At 37.3% G+C, this 20,572-nt stretch overlaps 1 protein-coding gene across 1 annotated transcript in view; it reads left to right on the top strand.

Moving 5' to 3' along the window:
• The window catches only part of ARAP2 (ArfGAP with RhoGAP domain, ankyrin repeat and PH domain 2), a 121,461-nt gene that overhangs the window by 30,053 nt on the left and 70,836 nt on the right, over nucleotides 1-20,572 (top strand). Inside the window, exon 10 of the mRNA XM_027642986.1 lies at nucleotides 1,481-1,656. Within this exon, the coding sequence (XP_027498787.1) occupies nucleotides 1,481-1,656 (176 nt within the window). The remainder of the gene's footprint in view (nucleotides 1-1,480; nucleotides 1,657-20,572) is intronic.

Raw genomic sequence — 20,572 nt, 5'->3', positions numbered from 1 at the left:
ATTCATAGTAAAGTATGTATATAACCCTGCTTGATTTCTGTTATGTGCACAAACCTGTTTCTTCATGCTGTTACTTCTGTGGATTTGTGGTTGAGAATTGTTCTGGGACTATTCAAAGGGTACTTACCTTCTTTCAGAGATTTTGAAATGGAGACTTTTATATGTATTTTGATATATCAGAAAAACATATTTTTGGATGAATTTAAATATCCGTAGGGAAAACATTATACATAATGGTTTGGAAAGTTTAGGGGCATTTGGGGGCAAAAAATTAACTAATCGGGGGTTAGCAATGAGTTAGAACATAATCTGCCCAGATACAGTGAGATTTGGTGAACTGGAGTGAAAAACACTTCTAGGGTAATTTGATGCCCTCAGCTATTTTAAAATACTTTGAAAAGATCACTGGAGTGTTTCAAGAGAGCATATATATATTAATACAAAACCTCTAACAGGAACACTTGGATTGCATTCCCTGTGCTAGTCTCTCAGGCTAGTCTTCCTCTTCAAAGTGTTTTATGATGCTTAAATTTGTATTTTTTCTTTCATGTTGCACACGTTACAGTTATGAAGTAAGCACATTGTTGTTTTAATGTTGCATTTTGCAATGTTCAACACTAATTTTACCAACTTTATATATACTGTGGATACAACTTTCCATTCCTCCCTGCCCCTCCCCCAATATATTTTATGACCTGAATCTTTCAGAGCAAACAGTTGAAATATTCATGATATTCCAATTGCATAAGAGGAGTCTAATTCATTCAGACTACTCAGCATTAAAGTATATCGATCTTAGTCTGGTGAAATATCTGAACATAGTGAATGAGACTGAGTGGAACTTTTATTACTTCACCTCCTTATGTTCGTGTATTTGTAAGATGTTAAATTAATAATGCATGCAAAGATACTCAAACATTCGTTTTCTTGATTACTCAGTACCCTTGACAATATCAAGCTTAACCACCACACCTTAATGGAATAGATTGTAAATTGCCAAGTGTTTTTGCTCAGAAGCGTGGCCAAACATGGAATAGCAGTGGTGATGGCTTGCCTCTTTAATGACAGATGAAATTTAGACTCCCTGGTTTCTGCTTGCATAACTGCAGTAGTTCTTTCACATTGATCTGGCTTCCAGAAGGTGAACATGTCACCTGTCTACAACCTCAGTCTTTAAGCTGCCTGGAATTCAGCATCTTAGAATTAGTAGTCATTATTTTAAGAATCTCGATCATCAATTTATTTTGATTTGTGTGTTGATTGTTGGGAGTTAACTGAATGGCTGTCTTTGCTAACATCTCCACTGATACATATTCTCATTATTTTTATTTACACCTCCTCTTCAAGATGAATCTCTTAAATGGTATAGCTATGCCATCAACCAGCATAGCATGCTAGGAAGAATGGGAAAACTAATTTGTAGAGAAGAATGGACCTGCTGCTTAACTAACTGCCTTTGACTAACTTTTTTCCTGTTTAGAAGAAAGAAATGACTGGGTTAATACGATGCTCAATGCCTTGAAATTGCTGTCTGATAATGATGCTCAAACTTCTGTCACCCCTGAGAAAAGCGGATACCTTGAGCTGAAGGGATACAAAGCCAAAATCTTTATTGTACTTCAGGGGAGTACTGTATGGATCTGCAAAAATGAACAGGTAAATTTTTCATATGCTTTTTGTGAATGAAAGCTTATAAAGATGGTTTAACTAGTGAGTTGGAAATTGATGGCTCCTTGTGAAAAGGTGCATTTCAATATAAATGCATATCTCTTTTTGTGTAGTACTTTATTGCTGCAATTCTCAGAAGGCTTCACAAACCAGGCAAAGTATCATTATGTCTGTTGTACAATAGAAAAAAGCGAATATATAGTTAGGTGAAGTGAAAAGCTCTGAGTGTCACAGCATGTTAGTGTCAGGGCTGGGATCAATTCACTCTTAAAATGTCGACCATAAGCACTCAATCAGAAGGCCTATTTTGTGCACTGCTTTCAGTCTTTATTTACTGCTCCGTTAAGTGTGTTAAACAGAAGCACATTATGGTATGTAACTGATACTTCAACTAAATGTTCAAAATGTTCTTTGTGTGAGAATGTGGATTGCCCAGTTTCTGTTGTGCGCTGTAATATTTTAAACAAATATTTTAAACAAAGTAGGCCTATCATTTCAGCTCCCAAAATCTAGGGCTTTTGGTTTTGCTTTGGGTGTGACTATATGACAAAATGAAGTACTTATCTGTGGAACTCTCTAGGATAGCATAGGTAGGGAATACATGGGGATAGTTGGGTTCAGTCAATGATTGTGTGAACTAGTGGAAGAAGTCTATTTCAGGACACTAAATGGAAGGTGTTATTTCTGTGTGAGGAAATTGGTTACTCACAAGTAGCTGGAACCTGGAATGACATTTGGGGCACGTATTTTTACATGTGTGTCTTGTTCTCAGTTTCTTTCAAATTTGTGTACAAATACAAATGGTCTCTTAGTAAGACTTCATTTAAGTAAAGTTTACAGCTGTACATCTTTAAGGAGGAACAAAACCAAAATGCAAACACCACCCCTCCATTCTGAGACCCTGTATTCACTGAGGTTCCCTTGCATCAATCAAGTAGAAAGAATGAAGTCGACCAACCTACTTTACAGTCGTTGCTTCTGGGATGATCCACACTGTGCTGCAGTGCTCAATGTTACTTTTCCATCATGGGGTTTCCAGGTAATTTCATCAGTGAGAATCCATGGAAAGAATTCTCATCAGTGAAAATCCTCTTTTTGTGGATGTTCGTTGCTAACGACCCACTTTTACCTTCAGAATTGATGCTTATTGAATCTTATGCCCCTGAATATTTTAGAGTGGTCCTTAGGGATGTTCTGAGCTTCCTGATTAAGGAACAAAGGTATACAGACTTGTGGAGGCATTTCTTTTCCACGGTGATAGGTCGCTTGAAACTGGTTAAGTCCCTCTTGAGAGTTACGGTGCCAAATTTTTGCTTTCTTCTTTCTTACTTTACCTGAATATAACTGTTGGGAGCGTCTTCCTTGCCTCAAGCAGAGGCATTCATCCTTTCTGTTGATAAGGGGCACTCCCAGCTCTGCCCACTGGGCTGAGTCAGTTTTTCAGAGTGTGCATGTTGATACAAAACTGTTGCAGAGCCAGTCCCTGTTGAAGGGTTCTTGATTGCTCTTTTCTACATTTTCAGAGTGCAGATTATGACTCAGATAATCCTAAAACCGCTCCCCCTGCCCCCCCATCAGTTTCTGTATTTACAGATTTTTTCTGAAATTGTTTTTTTGTGTGAGTGTGCATTTGTGTTGGTTCTATTACTTGTGCAGCTATATAGTAGGTTGTGTCTGCTCTGCTCTTTCAGCGTCATGGAGTTCAGAATTGCTTTAGCTGATCATGAAAGCACATGCTTATACAACCTTTTTACTAGATATTTATTCCCTTCTACTATGTGGATGCTCTGCAGAGATCACTGGCTGCAGTGCAGCAGAAGGCAAACCAAAATCAAGCCCTGAAACAGAATAGTTAGACATGCTGCCAGCCTGTCAACTCCTCCTGTGTGTATGGATATTGCAAACAATGGTGCAAAAGCAGCTTCTTCCTAAAGCTTATTTTCTTAAAACCAAAAATAACAAATGGTCCTAAGAGGTTTCTTTTTAGATTCTCAGTTTGAACAATGTCCTTTCTTTATGCAATTTCTGGATGTTTGGGAAAGATGAGAAATAGTTTCCTTCTTTAGGCTTTTATAGCCTGCAATTCTTTTGATACCTCTTGTGTTTTAATTTCAAGTGGAAAACCGAATTATTTTTACTGCAGTACTGAAGAAAACCCCAGTAATACAACACTGGTCCATTAGAGGGCGCTGTTGATCTAAAAATATTTCCCTGCCTCAAGTTTGCACTTCAGCCAGTAATTACTAGGCAAATCTGTCCAGGGATGTCCTCAAATCCTGTTCATATTGGAATTCACATCCATACTAGAATGATTCCCGCAGAGCCTTAGAGGAGTTTATTATAACTGCAGTGCTATAAGACACCTATTTAGACTTCTTACAATGCTGAAATGAGGTTGGATCAAGCTGATTCATTGATTTCTATTAAACTTGATAGAGAAGAACCCACTGTTACTTTAAAAAAAAATTCTGCACTGTTAAAAGTGGAGAAGATCCTAAGCCAAATGCCAAATCCTGACATAACCACCGTGAACTTTGTGAAGTTCAGACTGAGATCAGAACATCATGTCTCAGGCCCATTTTTAGTTAAAAAGTGATTGGTTTAGCTTGAACTTCTGGCAGTGATATAGTGCTAGTATGAAACCATCAATTTCTTTGACTCCTCATGTAGTGTAAATTTCTTAAACTTCCTGTCTGAAGCAAAAGTGAAAAATAAATTGTACAGAATCAATTTGTTCAACTTGCAGCTTGCTGAAATCCCCATTTCTGTTTCAAAGTCATTCGTGCTTGTATAAAAACATGTCATCTTATCCTTCATGACAGCTCAAGCATTGGCTTGAAATGTCAGTCTGCTGTGGTAGTACCAGTAATAACCTCCCCTCTGTTACCATCAGAAGGGCTGACAGGTGCTTGTCTGGTCTGCTCAAATGTACCCCCTTTGTTAGGTTATATTTAAGGTTCACTGATATGTAAAGTGGGGGGGGCCTAGGCATCATAGTTTTCGTGCCAGAATTTGGCTTTGAAAAGAGAAATCAGGATCTTCTTTTTTACTGCTTTGTGTGGTTCTGAAATAGATGTATTTACCTGGGGTATCTGAGGAAACTTTGTTGAATATAAAGACTGTATGTATGGCTGGCTGTGTGCCATAATTACTTGTGAAGTGTTTTCTCCATGCATGACTTCAAGTTAAAACTTGAATAGTGATGAGTATTCTCTCTGATATTTACAAGCAATGGTATCCATTATTTATTGGAGACCTCTTGTTTTCATTTTGACTCAATGTTCCTATTGATTTCAAAGGGGTTTCTGTTTTGTCAAAGGTTGAAATGATTTGCTGTGTGGCAGATGGAAATGTTTTTTCGAGTTGAATGAACCAGTAAGAGTGCCTAGTAATTTTTGATTTCCTCTCTAATGCTAATGGTGCATTTAAAGCAAAACTGGACAACACCAAAAGATGTGTTACAGGAAAGGATATTAAACAGGTAGAAGATGGCAAAGGGTAGGATAATGTAGAGAACTGATATGAGGATAGCTAAAATGACAAGCCAAAGATGATGCTTGAGATTGGCATCCTGAAAGAAAGGAAGTGATGTGGATGCTGGTGGAGGGAAGCAGAAGGGATATGCACACATATCTCTGTGTGCGTAAGAGCAGAGATGTGCATCTATCTTATCCCTGTTAAGAAACACAGGCTTAAAGGGAGATGTTTTTGAGCAACCTGACCTAGTTGAAAGATGCTGATATTGGGTGTGTATTTCAAGGGGACTGGATTAGATGATCTTTAAAGGTCCCTTTCAATTCAAACCATTCTATGATACTGTGAAATTCATTGTGAGAGACTCAGGCAGCCTTGGAAGACTTGTGGCTTTTTGGTATATAGGAATGGGAATTTATAATGGTACTCTAAATTTCATTAGGAAATTTTCTGGTTTTCCCTGGAGAAAAGGGAATCCTAATTAATAATCATTAACATGATGAATGTGAAAGAGAAACACTTTAAAACCCCCTAAAAAACTAAAGTATCTGTTAAGTACAGTCAAAGGTGTCAAACAATGGATGGTAACCAAAGAAGAATAGTTAAATGAAGTCCTGAAGATATGTGGTAATAATTGGTTGTCATGTTAAAGCAACATAAGAAAGTGTTTTTAATGTATGTATATTCTTTGGTGTATCATTGTAATTATATTTGTGAGTATGAAATGAATCCAAGGTGATGGCAACAGAAGTATGAAAGAAAATTGGGGTGAGGAGTTGAATGTAAGTTGAGAAGAAAGCAAAATAGTTACTTAAAGGTTTTGAGATCTAATGAGGAACCCTGAGCTAAGCAAGTGACAGTTTTGAAAAGGAAGCTGTGGAAAAAGGTACAGTATTAAAGGCAACAAAAGAAAGCAGGAGGGGGAAAGAGAAGACCTTTCAGGTGGTTGATAGATGGTAAGAGAAGAGAGAAGTACCTAGTATGTACTGGGGTGTGGTGGTGGAAATTATTGAGAATGAGAGAAGAAGAGAAAGTGTAATTCTTGTCACTCTGTTCCCTCTGTTCCCCAACCTTGTCTCCCATCCTCATCCCCCCTGCCCCAAGAACATGTGTGTTTTTGGAGATTTTGGGGTGATAAACTTATTTGTAATAACTGAAAAACTCTCTGAAGAACCTGTACTGTACTTGATTGCTAGTGCAGACTGTGATCAGGCATGTTTACAAACATATGACTGAGCTTGTCCTGGAATGCCTTAAATAAGTGAAGTTAATAGAAAAACATTAAGAAGAACATTTGTCCTTTGTTGTTTGATTCATTTTGGCTTTACTCTTGCTTCAGAACAATACAAATCTGTAGCAAGATGTTAAAAAAACAAAACGAGAACAACTTAAAAATATACCAAATACATTGGAGGGGAAAGATTAACACGAAGAAGTGTTTTAAGATCAAATATACTAATACATTGGTGGAATCAAATGTTTCAACCTTTTTTAAATATGGTTGTTTACATAAAACTGTAACTGAGATGATAGATTAAGGTCATATTCCTAATTTTCCAGCAGTTCCTTAAGAAGTTCATTCCAATTTTCCACACTCAAAACCATGGCAATGATCAATTGCTGTGCATGACATCAGAAACAACTGAACAGGAAATAACTTGAATTGTCTAAGAAAGCTTAAAATCTTCCTTTTTTGCTTGTTGTAATACAAAATGAATTAATACAGGAAATCTTGTTGAGTGGGGGAGAGGTTTGTTGTTGTTCTGACCATTGCTTCTTCAATTTCAAACTAATTGCACACTTCAAAAAAGATTTAAAAATGCATTTAAAATAACACATTGTTAAAGTGGTTCAATCAGAGAAGAAAAATGTGTCAGTGACTGCCTTTACAGGGAAGATCTACATTTTACATTCAAAAATATTTTTTTGTGATGTTGCTCTAGGTTATTGAATATATTATGAAAGGACATGGAGAAGGGTATAAACAGGACTTCTATCAAAAAAGATTTAAAAGTTAATATTAAATTCTTCTACATGCAGTTAAAATTTCACTCTGCGAGGATGTTTTCCTGTTCATTTGTTTTTGTGCTATTAAGATCTCATTGAGATGTAAGTACACCTAAAGAAGGCATGAAACATGGTAGGAAGCCTAATGCTTCCACAATGATAAAAAGCTTCATGATTAATCTAATTTGGACTGAATGGTAGGGAAGGAGGAAAGAAAATGGCAAAATCGTCAGTTTTTCAGTAATGCTAAGTCAAGCTTTCTGTATCATGGTCATATATATATTATGACTAATACATATATAGCCAGCTACCTTGATCACTTAAAAATTAAAAGTGAAGAAAAGTAGGATTTATTTGAATATTCTGAAGATTTTATGTAGTGGTGGCACAGCACATGCATAAGCAATTGAAGAAGATTTTAGGTCTATTTGTCATAAGGTTATCATACTATTCGTGCAATATTGGGGAAATCCGTTTTCCTCTAGGAGTACTGGAATTACCTGAGACCATTGTCCATCACTATATATGTTACTTGTTTATAAGAACTACTAACTTGGCTTCAAATCCCATGGTAAAATAATGTATTGGATCAAAACAATATAGGAAGCAGAACATCATTATGGGAACTTCCATTTATAATGGTAGGCAAAGTCTCAGTTATTTATGTATTTGATATCACATGAACAAGTTATTTCTGCATTCCATTAACCTGAGAGGTTGTATAATCAGTATATGTTCTGTATATATATATATATACACACACACAGTTAAATGACAAAGGTTTTTTTGTGTGTGCAACAGGAAGGTTTGAGGTGACAATGAAACAGAAAAACACAGTATTTTTCAAGAATACTTAGATCTCTCTTCATAACTCAGTGTACTGTAGAATTAAGGCAGCTAAAACATTATTTTTTACCTAGTTGATTAATGTTTAATTGTAAACATATAAGCCAGTTCTCACAGGGAACAAGCTAAAAAACTAGTCAGTAGCTTTGGTTTGCTTTTTCTCTTTTAAATTGAGTGAAATGTAAAATACTGTTATTTCTATGCATTTGTAACGTTTGGTTCAGAAATAAGTTTAAACATAGCAGTGGCAACACTGATAACTTTTTTTCCCTCAGACTTCATCCTTTACTTCAGGTATTAAACCATATTAGCATAGATAAAATACTTGTGTAAAGCTACACAACCATTACACCAGCGAAAAGCAGAGCATTTCTGAAGCAGTGTAGTGTATCCTCACTGAAATACTTGTTCCACAAACTTAGATAGATAGGTGCAAACATATGTTGTGGTCATCATAGAGTCATCATAGAATGGCTTGGAAGGGACTTTAAAGATCATCTAGTTCCAATCCCCCTACCATGGGTAGGGTTGCCACCCACTAGACCAAGTTGTGCAAAGCCCCTTCCAACCTGGTCTTGAACACTTACAGAGATGGGGCGTCCATAAATTCTCTGGGCAATCTGTTCCAGTGCCACACTAGCCTCATAGTAAAGAATTTCTTCCTAATGTCTAATCTAAACCTGCTCTCTTTCAGTTTGAAGCCATTACTCCTTGTCCTGTCGCTACATGCCTGTTTAAAAAGTCCCTCTCTATCTTTCTTGTGGGCTCCCTTCAGGTACTGGAAAGCAGTAATTGGGTCACCCATAAGCCATCTCTTTTCCAGGCTGAACAATCTCAATTCCCTCAACCTTTCCTCATAGGAGAGGTGTTCCATCCCTCTAATCATCTTGGTAACCCTCCTCTCAACTCAGTTCAACAGGTCCTGTGCTGGGGACCGCAAAGCTGGATGCAGCACTCCAGGTGGGGTCTCACCAGAGCAGAGTAGAGGGGTAGAATCACCTCCCTCAACCTGCTGGCCACACTTCTCTTGATGCAGCGCAGGATACAATTGGCTTTCTGAGCTGCAAGAGTATATTGCCAGCTCATGTCCAGCCTCTCATCCACCAGCACCCCCAAGTCCCTCTTGGCAAGGGCTGCTCTCAATCTGATCAGCCCCCAGCCTGTATTGATACTAGGGGTTGCCCCGACCCAGGTGCAGCACCTTGCACTTTGCCTTGTTAATCCTCACGAGATTCTGCTTGAGCTTGTGCAGGTGTGGATAGCAGCCTGTCCACCAGCTATGTTAACTGCACCAGTCAGCTTGTCATCTGCAAATTTGCTGAAGGTGGACTCAATCCCTGTGTCATTAAGGAAGACATTAAGTAACACTTGTCCCAGTACAGACCCCTGAGGGACACCACTTGACAATGATATCCATTGGGTCTATGAGATGTTGACCACTACCCTCTGGATGTAACCATCCAACCAATTCCTTTTCCACTCATCAAATCAGTCTCTCTGCAATTCAGAGAGAAGGATGTTGTGGGAGACCATGTCAGGGGCTTTACAGAAGTTCAGACAAATGACATCTGTAATTCTTCCCTTGTCCACTGCTGTAGTCACTCCATCATAGAAGACCACTAGGTTGCTTAGGCAAGACTTTCCCTTGGTGAAGGCACGCTATCTGTCTGAATCTGTCCTCCATGTGCCTTAGCATATCTACTGGGAGGATCCTTCTCAAGATCTTCCCAGGCACAGAGGTGGGGCTGAGAGGTCAGTAGTTTCCAGTGTTGATGAATACATCTAGTGCAGCTTTACAAGCTGCAGTGAGTGATGCAGATGGAGAAGCAGATGCAGATTGAGCTCTGGTTGGGAGCCCAAGACAACAGGATATGAACTGCCAACCCTTTGCATAAGAAAGGGCACATGTGGTGAATGGACACTGAGAGACAGAGCAGGAACCAGGGACTCAGGAGGAAGTGTGAGAGTTGTGAGGCTTTCGTGCATGTAGACTTTGAGGGCATAAAAGCCCAGGGGTTCCTTCGTTGGATGTCCTCCCAGGAGGCACTAGCTAAAGCTGTTTCTGTGCTACTGCACCATGAATAAAGTGCTTTATGGAATGAGACGTGAGACTCTGCTATGGGAAACCTGGGGTTGAACTGGTAAGAAAACCTGGTCTGACTGTGTGAGTAGGATGTGTGGGGAGTTAAATGGGGTGCCTGTCACTCGCTGGAGCTGCCTGCTGTGAAGACACGTTGGTTTCAGCAGATAAAGTTGCTGGTGTTGGGAGTGTGATTGCCAGGGAGTCTCGTGAATGGTCAGAATGGGAAGTTTCCTTAATACCAGGGTACTCCTTTCTACCCTTTTAAAGATGGGTACAGTGTTTCCCTTTTTCCAGTCACCTGGGACTTCACCTGACTGCCATGACTTTTCAAATATCATGGAGAGTGGCTTGGCAGCTACATCAGCCAATTCCTTCAGGACTCTGGGATGCATCTCATTAGGTCCCATAGACTTATGTACATTCAGGTTTCTCAGGTGGTCACAAACTTGATTTTCTCTTACAGTGGAAAGCACTCAGCTCCCTCAGTCCCCATCCTGCTGTCCATCCACTTGAGAGGTGTGAGAAGAGAGGTTGCCATTGAAGAATGAGGCAAAAATTTGTTGAGTACCTCTACCTTCTCATCTATTGTCACCAGGTTTCCATGATAGTATTTGTGAATTCCATTTCCTAATTAGTTAAAAATACCGTGAAATGCTATTGCAAATTTTTAATCGTTTAGCATATATCTTCTGTTACCAATTTGCCATGTTTGAAATCCATTGAAACTCAATTATGTAAATATGGTTTCTGAATTCAGTATATAATGGTGTGATTGAGCTCAGACAAGTAATGTCAGAAAAGAATACATTTATTTTTTGTACATTGTCCCAAAGAGCTAAGTTGTATTGATATCCTTTTGTGAAAGCTAACAGACAGGTGAGGCTGTTCTTTTGTCCAGTCTGAAGTGGAAATGCAATATTACTGAAGACTAGGATTTGCCTAATCTGTGACAAGTGTGATCAGTTGAACACTAACAGTCACATTATGATGATTAAAATTTTCTTCTTGGTTGCAATGCTAAATAAATTGGATTAACGTGCAGCAGCGGGAGACCAAAGAGTATGCCTGCAATTCATTAATGTGCCTTGTAACTGACACTATAATGTCTAGAATTCCAAACACTTAAAAGCGGGTGATTGATCATAATGCATTTACCTTGCAGTAGCTGATCAAACAGGAAATAAACAGTGTTCATAAAAAAAGCAGTTTGGGCATTCATGGATTTCTATTGTTACTCAGTGGTGATTTTCAAGGTTGGGTGCTCTTACTTCAATTTCTACTGGAGTTCATCAGAGTAAGAACCATTGGAATTTGTTGAAGATACCCTGTAGTATCTCACTATTTTTTTCCCCCTCGTGCTTTTTCACTTCCCACCTCTTTTTCTACAAACACTTAATCCAACAGTGGATACCTGCTCCAAAACTGTTCTTTTCTGTGCAATGTGTGCTGGAAATGTGAACAGTATCTTTGATGGCAATGGAGAGAGAGCAGGTTGGACTTGCTATTTGGACTACTAAAATAATTAGGCCATTGGAATTTTCATCAGTTATGCAAAGTGGATGGTTTAAAATAAGAATTGTAGAGATGATCCTTAAAATATTGAGAACTTTATTATCATTGTAGCTTAAGTGACGTTTTAATCTTTTGGACCATAAAGACCATAAAGATTTATTTTTCTTCATTTGTGCTGATTTCTTTTTGTTACTTGGAGCAGATAATAACAAAACATTATTTTCTTTACTCCACTATCTTTATCCACTATATCTATCCAATGTCTACAAATTTTATTCTAAATAAATACATCATCCTTACAGCAAAAGAAACAAAATTTATGATTCACAGCATAGAAAGAATGTGGGGAATACCCCGGTGTGCTTTCTTAGCAATAATTTCTGTCCCTGGTTAATAAATTGCTAGACCAACAAATTTGAACTCAGTCAACTCACACTGAATTCTTGCTTCATGAAACACTTCAATGTCATGGTTATTAAATTAAATTCTCCCTATTAAATATTTTGCATGCAAAATAATATCTTGCTAGAGATGGTATGTTTTATAACTCATTCTTTAAAATTCGGTATCTTAGAGATATTTCCAGCAAACTTCACTCAAAAGTTATTTCCATCTCAGCAGGTGGGTCTGGCCCCCTTAGAGACCCAGCAGGATGTTTGTTTGATATCCAACACTTTTAAAGAAATATGTGAAAAATATTACATGCACTGAATAGTAGGGAAAAAATCAAGATTTGTTACCTTCCCTTAAGATGGAAGATTGTCAGAACACCTGGCAGTAGACAACCAGAGAACCATATGAAAAGGCCTGGACAGTGGTTGAGAAGAAAATATAATCAGGAAAATACATAGAAAGCAATGATTCAGAAAATAAAAGGTGGAAATAATCTTGTTTGTATTGTACGTCATGCCTAGTGATGTACATTAGTATATTTTGAGCATTTCAAACAACTTTCATATGGTTTGGGCTGTTTTTATTGGGTTTCTTTTTCCTCTTGGTAGACATTTTTATTGTACTTCTGTAGCATTTCCAATCAAATTGCTCCGAAAAAAATGCTAATCCAAATAATGCAATGGCTAATGAGTGTATCATGGAGATAAACACTTTAATATTGACTTTGCTAATCCTTTTGTGGATTCTGATATATATTTTTTAATTATTATATTACATTGATTATGTGTCCATTTATTTGTTTACAGTGAGTTAGTCTATTAAAAATATAGCACAAAAATTCCTGATACTCTCTCTTGGAAATCATTTCAATTATGGTTAAAATTGTCTGTTTTGTACCAGCCAATATTTCCAAATATTGGAGGTTTCTATGCTCTGCATCTAGGCAGAGAGGAGTCTGTATCCACTGTACTGCATTTGTCTACAATTATACTTGTCTGTGGTTCAAGTCCGGTATGCAGAACTCTGTTAGAGAAACATGAGTGAGGTTTAAAAAAGGTTTGAAGCATTGTGGCTGCATTGGTATAATAAATATGGCTTTGTATACTTCCTATTTCACCGTCAGCCTTTCTGGCACTTGTTTGAGAGGCTCTGCAGGGCGTTGTATGTATGATACTTTTTCCAGCTGAGGGCTGTAATTCCTTGCCATGGGGTCAGAAAGAAGTTCAAAGACAGATAAAATGACAGCAGTCAGCAACAGCAGCTCAGTTCCTGCAACACAGGAGTAATTGCAGCCTATTATTACAATTGACTCTTGCTTCTCTCCCCTGAAGGAACTGAGCAGCTGCCAATTTACTGGGCTGCAAGAAAACTGATGAGCCAGGAGATGGGGGTCATAACAAAAGTTGAGAAACTGATCAAGGCAAAATTCATTAGTCCTGAGTAGCCATAAGAGAAGAAAAGGAGACAGTACTGACTGGTCATCACCGATGCCCATGTGGGAGATGGATTCTGACTTTCAGGTTGGTTTGTTTCACCTTGTACTTCTTTTTTTCACAAAAAGAAGCGAGGCTGATTCTATAATCTTTTGTCTTAATCTATATAGAAAAAACCAACCACACAGCAGAGGTCCCTGCCATTTTTATGCAATTTACCTAGAAAGGTTTAATTGTACCCTGAGTAAATGCATCAGCTGTTTTTCTCTGTGCTCTGTGATCATTCCTGTGCATTAGGTATTTATAAATTTCTCACTTCTACTGCTAAAAAAGGATGATCTATAACTTGTTTGGTTTTATTTAAGAACAATATGCAGTTGGATGATCCTTAGGTACTTGCTTAGGGTAAATATGTACAATTAGCAGTGTGGATCTGAAAGTTGTCTTTATTGACATTATTGGAAATAAATGATAATGTAGAAGTGAAGGGGTTGCATCTACACAGAACTGTGTTTCACACTCTGTTTCTTCATCCTTCTCTCACTGATGACATATGAAATATCAGAAACGTCTTTTAATACATTCAAGTTGATCTGTACTGGAATTTTATAGGGAGGAGAAAAAGTAAAGGTTAATAGAGTGCACTGTAGGTACAAAACCAGAGGATGTTATTTCATCACAGTTCTGCATGATTAGGTGATGTTGGCTGTTCAGGTCTTCTAATTGTGCAGGTCTTTTATCCTCAGACCTAAATTTCATTCTCCTACACTGCATGTATTTTAAAATTAACCTTAAGAAGCCAGTGCAGATTGTATTGTAGCTGTTTGTCCTTCTAAATGGAAAAGTTAAAGATGCATTTTCAGTATATGCAGGGCTGTTTAGGGAAAACACACCTAGAGTGAATTTTCATCTCTGTGAATGACAGTTGGAACTTTGCCATTCATGTCAGAATTACCAGTTTTTCACTTTAGTCCAGTATTTTGTTTCAGACCCAAATTCTTCTTTGTCCTAGTTTCTTAAATGACGTTTTCATGCTGAGAAAATATACCTTCTTCTAATTTCAGTATGTTTGCAGATTGTGGCAGCCCATTCTTGCTAATACAGAAAGGGTTTTTGGTAGACTTTTGTTCTCAAAAATTGTTGTAGCATGTTACAAGCCTCCCCACCCACAACTGGTACAAAATGCTGCTGCTGGGTTTCTGAGTATCCTAAATTGGAGTGATATTGTAATTCTAGTTCTATTTTTACTGTTTGTGTGATTCCCTTTTATGTGTTATCTTGATCTAGTCTTTGCAATTTTGATGAAACTTATGTGTGATGAGATGCACCTGCATACTTTCAGTTATGAGCCAGAACAACATTTTCATAGCTTTGCTTACCCATGATACAAAGTGGGTTCAGTTTGCTGGTGTCTAGGTCACAATCACAGAATATACTGAGTTAGAAGGGACCCACAAGGATCATCAAGTTCAGCTCTTAACTCTGCACAGGACCATCCTCAAGAGTCACACCATGTTCCCGAGAGTATTGTCCAAACACTTCTTGAACCCTGGCAGGCTTGATGTTGTGACCACTTCCCTGGGGAGCCTGTTCCAGTGCCCAACCACCTGAGAAGTGAAAAGAATGTATCTGTAGCTTATTGTGGGTCTTGAAGGATCTTCCTCTATTGTTCAGTGTGTGACAATAGGAAAGTCAGTAAAACAAACAGAAGATAAATGTATAAATTGTAAATGGAGATAGCTTGTTCAAGATGTAATATTTGGTGTTCTTTCTACTAACTAACTCTTCAGTTAGTAACACAAAGTATAAAGGTTCTTTGAAAGGAGTTTGCAGAGGACTTTTTTTAAGGATTTTGGTTTGTTTCTTAACTTTTAAGTGTCATAGTATTTTTTTTTGGAGTATGGTTTCTCCATGTTTGTGCAATTTCATTGCAAGCTTGAATTTACTTGATTTTTTCGTTAGCTTCTTCTAGCTTATACTTTTGATGGGAAATGATATTCATAAAAAAATTAGATTATGTTAATTTTGACAAAGGCATTTTGTTTGAAAGGGTATATTAATTCTATGTGCAGTCATGAAACATGAATATAGTGCAGATATTTTAGAGCTGAAGCCTTTTTTAGCTGTGATGGTTGCCCATCTTAGCTTTGATCATTATAAAATCAAAATTAAAAAAATAAATCACTAAAAACAAATGGCAATGGGTTTTATATGAACTCAAAACTTATTTATGATGGATTTACTAGGAATTCAGTAATCTCTATAAGCATTTAATACTATAGTTGTTTCATTATTAAGGAATGAAAAATAGATTGCTTGTTTGTAAACTGCATTGATTTTGAAACTCTTTTATATATTTATTTTTATATTAACAGTATTTTCTTCATGTGAAATCACTACCTTCGTTACATAAAGCCTAGGCAAATATGAAAGTGAATATCTGACAAGCAGTAGCTGTATGTGTGTCCATTATTGATTTTGCTTTACAGAATTCAGAATAGTTTGTCTGCATTCAGAGAATTTTCATCTTTTTTTGTCACATAAAGACTAATTAGTATGAGTAAATCTAAAGCCAGCAGAAGAAAATATTTTCTTTATAAACAAAACCAAACAAAGCAACCCCTCAAAACAATCAAAATCCCAAGCCCACCCCACTCTGTTTTTGGTTGAACTAAATGTAAAGAGGATGTCTTCCTGGGAGAGAAAATGTTGAAATGACTGCATGTGTTAGGAAAGATTTGTGCTTATAAAAATCTCTGGTGCGACATTGTGGTTGTCATGGCATCAGCCCACTCTTGGTGAAGGCACAGAAGAATGTGTGATGAACTTGTTGGTGCTACTATCCCTTCACTGTTTTGGAATAAGTGTTGCAGAAGTGAGAAAAATTCACAAATCATAGTTTGGTCTCCCTATGTTTCGGATTCTGGGTGTTAGAGGGAAGTTGCTGCTTTACACTGGCTTCCAGGAAAGGTCTGTACCTCCACAAAGTCTAGGGCACATTCTTCAAAGTTATGGAGTGTGCATGCAAACTCTCAAAATTTAGATTTTTTCTACTAAGTATTTATGTATTTCATAAGAAAAAAAAAGTTTTTTGGTTCAGATAGTCCAAAAGTTTCTGAATTGCAAATTTTAGCAAATCTGAAATTTTATAGAGTTTGATGTTTCTTTTCCGCTGAGTGAATATTTCTTAAGCAAATGAGAATTTATACTGCCTGGCAAAAAGCTTTTGTGTGGGTCTGCACTCTTCTTAGATTATTTTTTTCCTCTTAAATTGAAGATCATAATGGTGCTTGTTAAAGTGCAACTTTTCACGACTTTCTAAGCAGCAGGTATTTGAAATCTCTGAGCTGGATAAAGTAGTTAGCACAATCTAGAGCTCTCTATATGTCATGTCACAAGTATTGAGGCCATGTTGCTGAGAACACAACTGCGCTGGGCAGGACACGTCTACAGGATGAAGGACCACTGCCTCCCTAAGATCTTGCTTTATGGTGAACTTGCCACTGGCTGCCGCATGAGAGGAACCCCAAAGAGAAGATACAAGGACTCCCTGAAACAACATCTCAACCTTGGCCATATTGATCACCATAACTGGTCTACTCTGGCCTCCAGTTGGGAGGTCTGGAGACACACCATCTATAACGCTGCTGATGCCTTTGAGAAAGCACACAGGATCACTCTTGAGGAGAAAAGACAACGCAGAAAGAATCGTGCCTTGCAGAATGTACCACCTAAGGAGTCTTTCTGCTGTACCTTTTGCAACCGGATGTGCCTGTCTCGTATTGGCCTTTTTAGCCACCAGGGCCCTTGTAACAAACGTGGGTAGAGCCCTCCCCAAATCTTCGTTCGCAAAGCCCAGCCATGATGATGATGATATGTCATGTAATTTATTAATTTATTTCTAATGAGGGTGTGTGTATGTGTGTGTGGGGGGGTGTGTGTGTGTGTTTTGCAATATGCAATATGCATCATTTGAGGAGGGCAATTAAGTTTGATAGCATCAGAGATCTGAACTGTTCAGTTTATCAACACCAACAGGGAAATCCCGTAGGGACCTGGTTGTGATAAAATGGAGTATGTTTGGAATATATTTGGAATACCATAGGTATATTTTTTTCAATTTATTAAAGTAGGAGATTGTAAATTAAATAAGAAGTCCTTATATGTACTGTGAGGACTTGTTTTAGCACCTTACAGTTTGTAGTCAGTAAGTAAAAGCACAGTGCTTGGTCAATGATACTTTTTACTGTCAATATTGTATTTGTTTATCTCCATGGGCAAATTTTGGAGGAAAGCAGAAACTCCTTTTTTTGGAGGTTTTCTTGGTTCATTAGAGGAATTTTGCCAATGCAGATATCATATCAGTTTTATCTGTTGTCGAGTGACAGCTATATTAAAAGGTCTGTGAAAAGGTTTGTCAATTTTGCATGTCTACTCTTGTAGATTTTAAGGTATCACAGAAATGTTCACAACCTGTCTATCCTGTAGGAGTTTGGACGCTTTTTTAGCAGTTTGTCTGGACTATGAATACGTAACAAGACCTTCAGCTTCAGCAAGAAAATTATAAAGATATGAATTCAGAAAACCATAGCTATACGTGGTACTTTTAAAATTCACTGATCCTTCTGGTCTCCAGAGAACAGCCTTGGTAAATCTTCTAAGATTTCCATTTGTGAAACACTTCCAAAGAAGAGTCCAGATGGCTACATAAAATTGTAATAGTAATAGCTATGTTTAAAAATGTCCTTGTATGAACAAGAGTTGCTCTGAGTGCTAATTTTAGGGTATTTATTTACTAACTGCTTGGTCGTTTTAATTTTTTTCATGAACTAACCCATACCTTTTTTTATTGAACACTGTTGAAAAGTACCTTACATTTGAAAGAATCCTTCACCAGTAAAGGAATGTTCTTTGAGGAAATAATCAGTAATTGCCGTGTGTGGCATTTTGAGAAACAGTGATTAACTTATTTTTCATCTGTTTCTGTTAGGTAAAGGAACATGATTGTCTCCTCCATATGACCACACAGTTCTGAGAAACAGAATGAAGGATTCAAATATCCGTATATTTTGCATTCTCTGTTTTCTCAGTTTTTTATGGGCAGTTGGGAGAGAATAGTTTTCTGTCAAACTATACCTGCTCAAAATACTGCTTTCGTAGGTCTCGGCTGAATTTCCAGTTGCTCAGCAGTTCTGCAAATCAAACCCTAGAGCATAAAGTCGGTACTAGGAAATGAAAAACGTATAGTGAAATGACTGTGTGCTAAGGCTTTTGATTTACACTGAGTAGAAACTGAAAAAGGCAAAGATAAGACCTAATTCTCCAGGATAGTGTCCAGTCACTTTAATTCTGTGATCCTCCTCTTTTTTTTTCTTTTTTTTTTTTTTGTATTTTACAACTTTCATCTTCACATGTCCTAGTTTCAGTCCCATACAACAAGCAAGGCACGAACCTGATGGTGCATAATCAAGTAATGTAAAACTGTATTGATACTGCAAAATACACACACATAGCTGCTAAAGTGAGGATTCTGAATTATTTCTGTAATAAGTGAATAGAGAGATCTGTAACTTACATGAGAAGTAACATCTGAGGTTGTAACTACCTTAGAGTGTTGATCAGAAATGCATTTTTGAAACTAATCTCTTAGTTATTCCTACCTCTTACGTGTTGGCTTTCATCACAGAGCCATGTCAAAGTACTTGTATCAGACTCCTTTGTAATGTAATGATGTGGAGTGATACAGAAAGGGATGTACTCCAGTAGCATATCCAATCCACTCCACTGCAGACAAGCCTACTACCTGATACTGACTAGAGCTGGTTTAAGTGGCCCCTCTTGCCTTCTGCTGTCTTCCTTCTTTTTAACCTCCAAAATTTTGAGTGCCAGGTTGTCATTACAATTTTTTTTTTGCAATAATAGCTTGAAACATTTTCAAATGGCTCTATTATGGGAGGAAAGAATTTTGCTTCGTTAAGAACCTAAAACTGATGACGTGACTAGCTCACATATCATAACAGATGAGCACAAAGCTACACAGTGAACATGCACAGACAGATGGAATTCTGGCATCTGCTTGCTCATCATGACTTGAGTTGGCAAACTTCATGTTCTTTTAACATCATTTTTTGTGCCTACAATTATATACTGTATGCTTCACTGCTGTTTCATTTTGAGACCTCATTAGGAAGACTGTAAGAGAGAGTACATATGTCTTTACTTGTGGAAGTTTCTATTCCTGTCCACGATATGTGACTATCACCTGAAATCTATATTAAAATGTTTTAGGCTATGATGAGGGATGTAAGTCTCTAAAGATTTGAAAACCCTGATGAAAAGTAAATGGTGATGCTAAGCCCAGTATATATAAAAGGAGAGGAAACCAATATAAACTTGTGGAGAAAAATTAACACCATCAAAGCAATTTCTGCATTTGAAATGCACTGTTTCTCAAACTCCTTAATACATAAAAATGTCTTAATTTTTCATTAACATGGAAGCCAATTTTCCTGACATTTCTGTTGCAGAAATTAGCATTTCTTAGTAGCTAGAAAGGCTAAAGTATATACCTCCAATTAATGAAGAGAGGAAACAAACTATGAATGCTTCATCTGAAGGATTCTAGTTACTGACTTTTAATCTCTCTGGAATAATTTGTTTGTTTGAAGGGAATCAAATGCCATGGGGTTAGAATGAAGGAAAAGTCTAAATCATGTTAAATTGTTAACAGAATTCTCGGATCTTGCAAAAATCTCTGATTAGAGATATTGTCATTAAAGGTCAAGAACTTTCTGTGTATGGCTAGTAGGACAAGAGGAGTATCAGAAATAGGAATGGTCTTTTTTTAAATTAATGGTAGGGTGGTAAGAAAGATAGCTGTTAAAAAGAAAAGGTATGTGTGCATTTATAAACACATATACATGTTTATATGTAGAATAATCTTAGTTTATTATCTCTTATGTCTTAAAATTATTTGAGCTTTATTATATATGTCTATGTGTGTGCATGCATGCACACTCTTAAATATTGCAAGATCTGACAGCTAAAGACAAAAAGAGCTAGGGGACCATGGTCTCATAATTGACAGGAAGGAAACTAATGTATAGTAAGAATACTCAATCGATGTAGTAATTTCCAAAAGCACTGTATTCCCTGC

The sequence above is a fragment of the Corapipo altera genome, unplaced genomic scaffold, assembly GCF_003945725.1.
Source record: "Corapipo altera isolate COAL_440 unplaced genomic scaffold, ASM394572v1 22, whole genome shotgun sequence".
Taxonomy (NCBI): domain Eukaryota; kingdom Metazoa; phylum Chordata; class Aves; order Passeriformes; family Pipridae; genus Corapipo; species Corapipo altera.
Note: the sequence above shows the minus strand (reverse complement) of the source record. Positions and strands in the feature narration are given on the sequence as shown.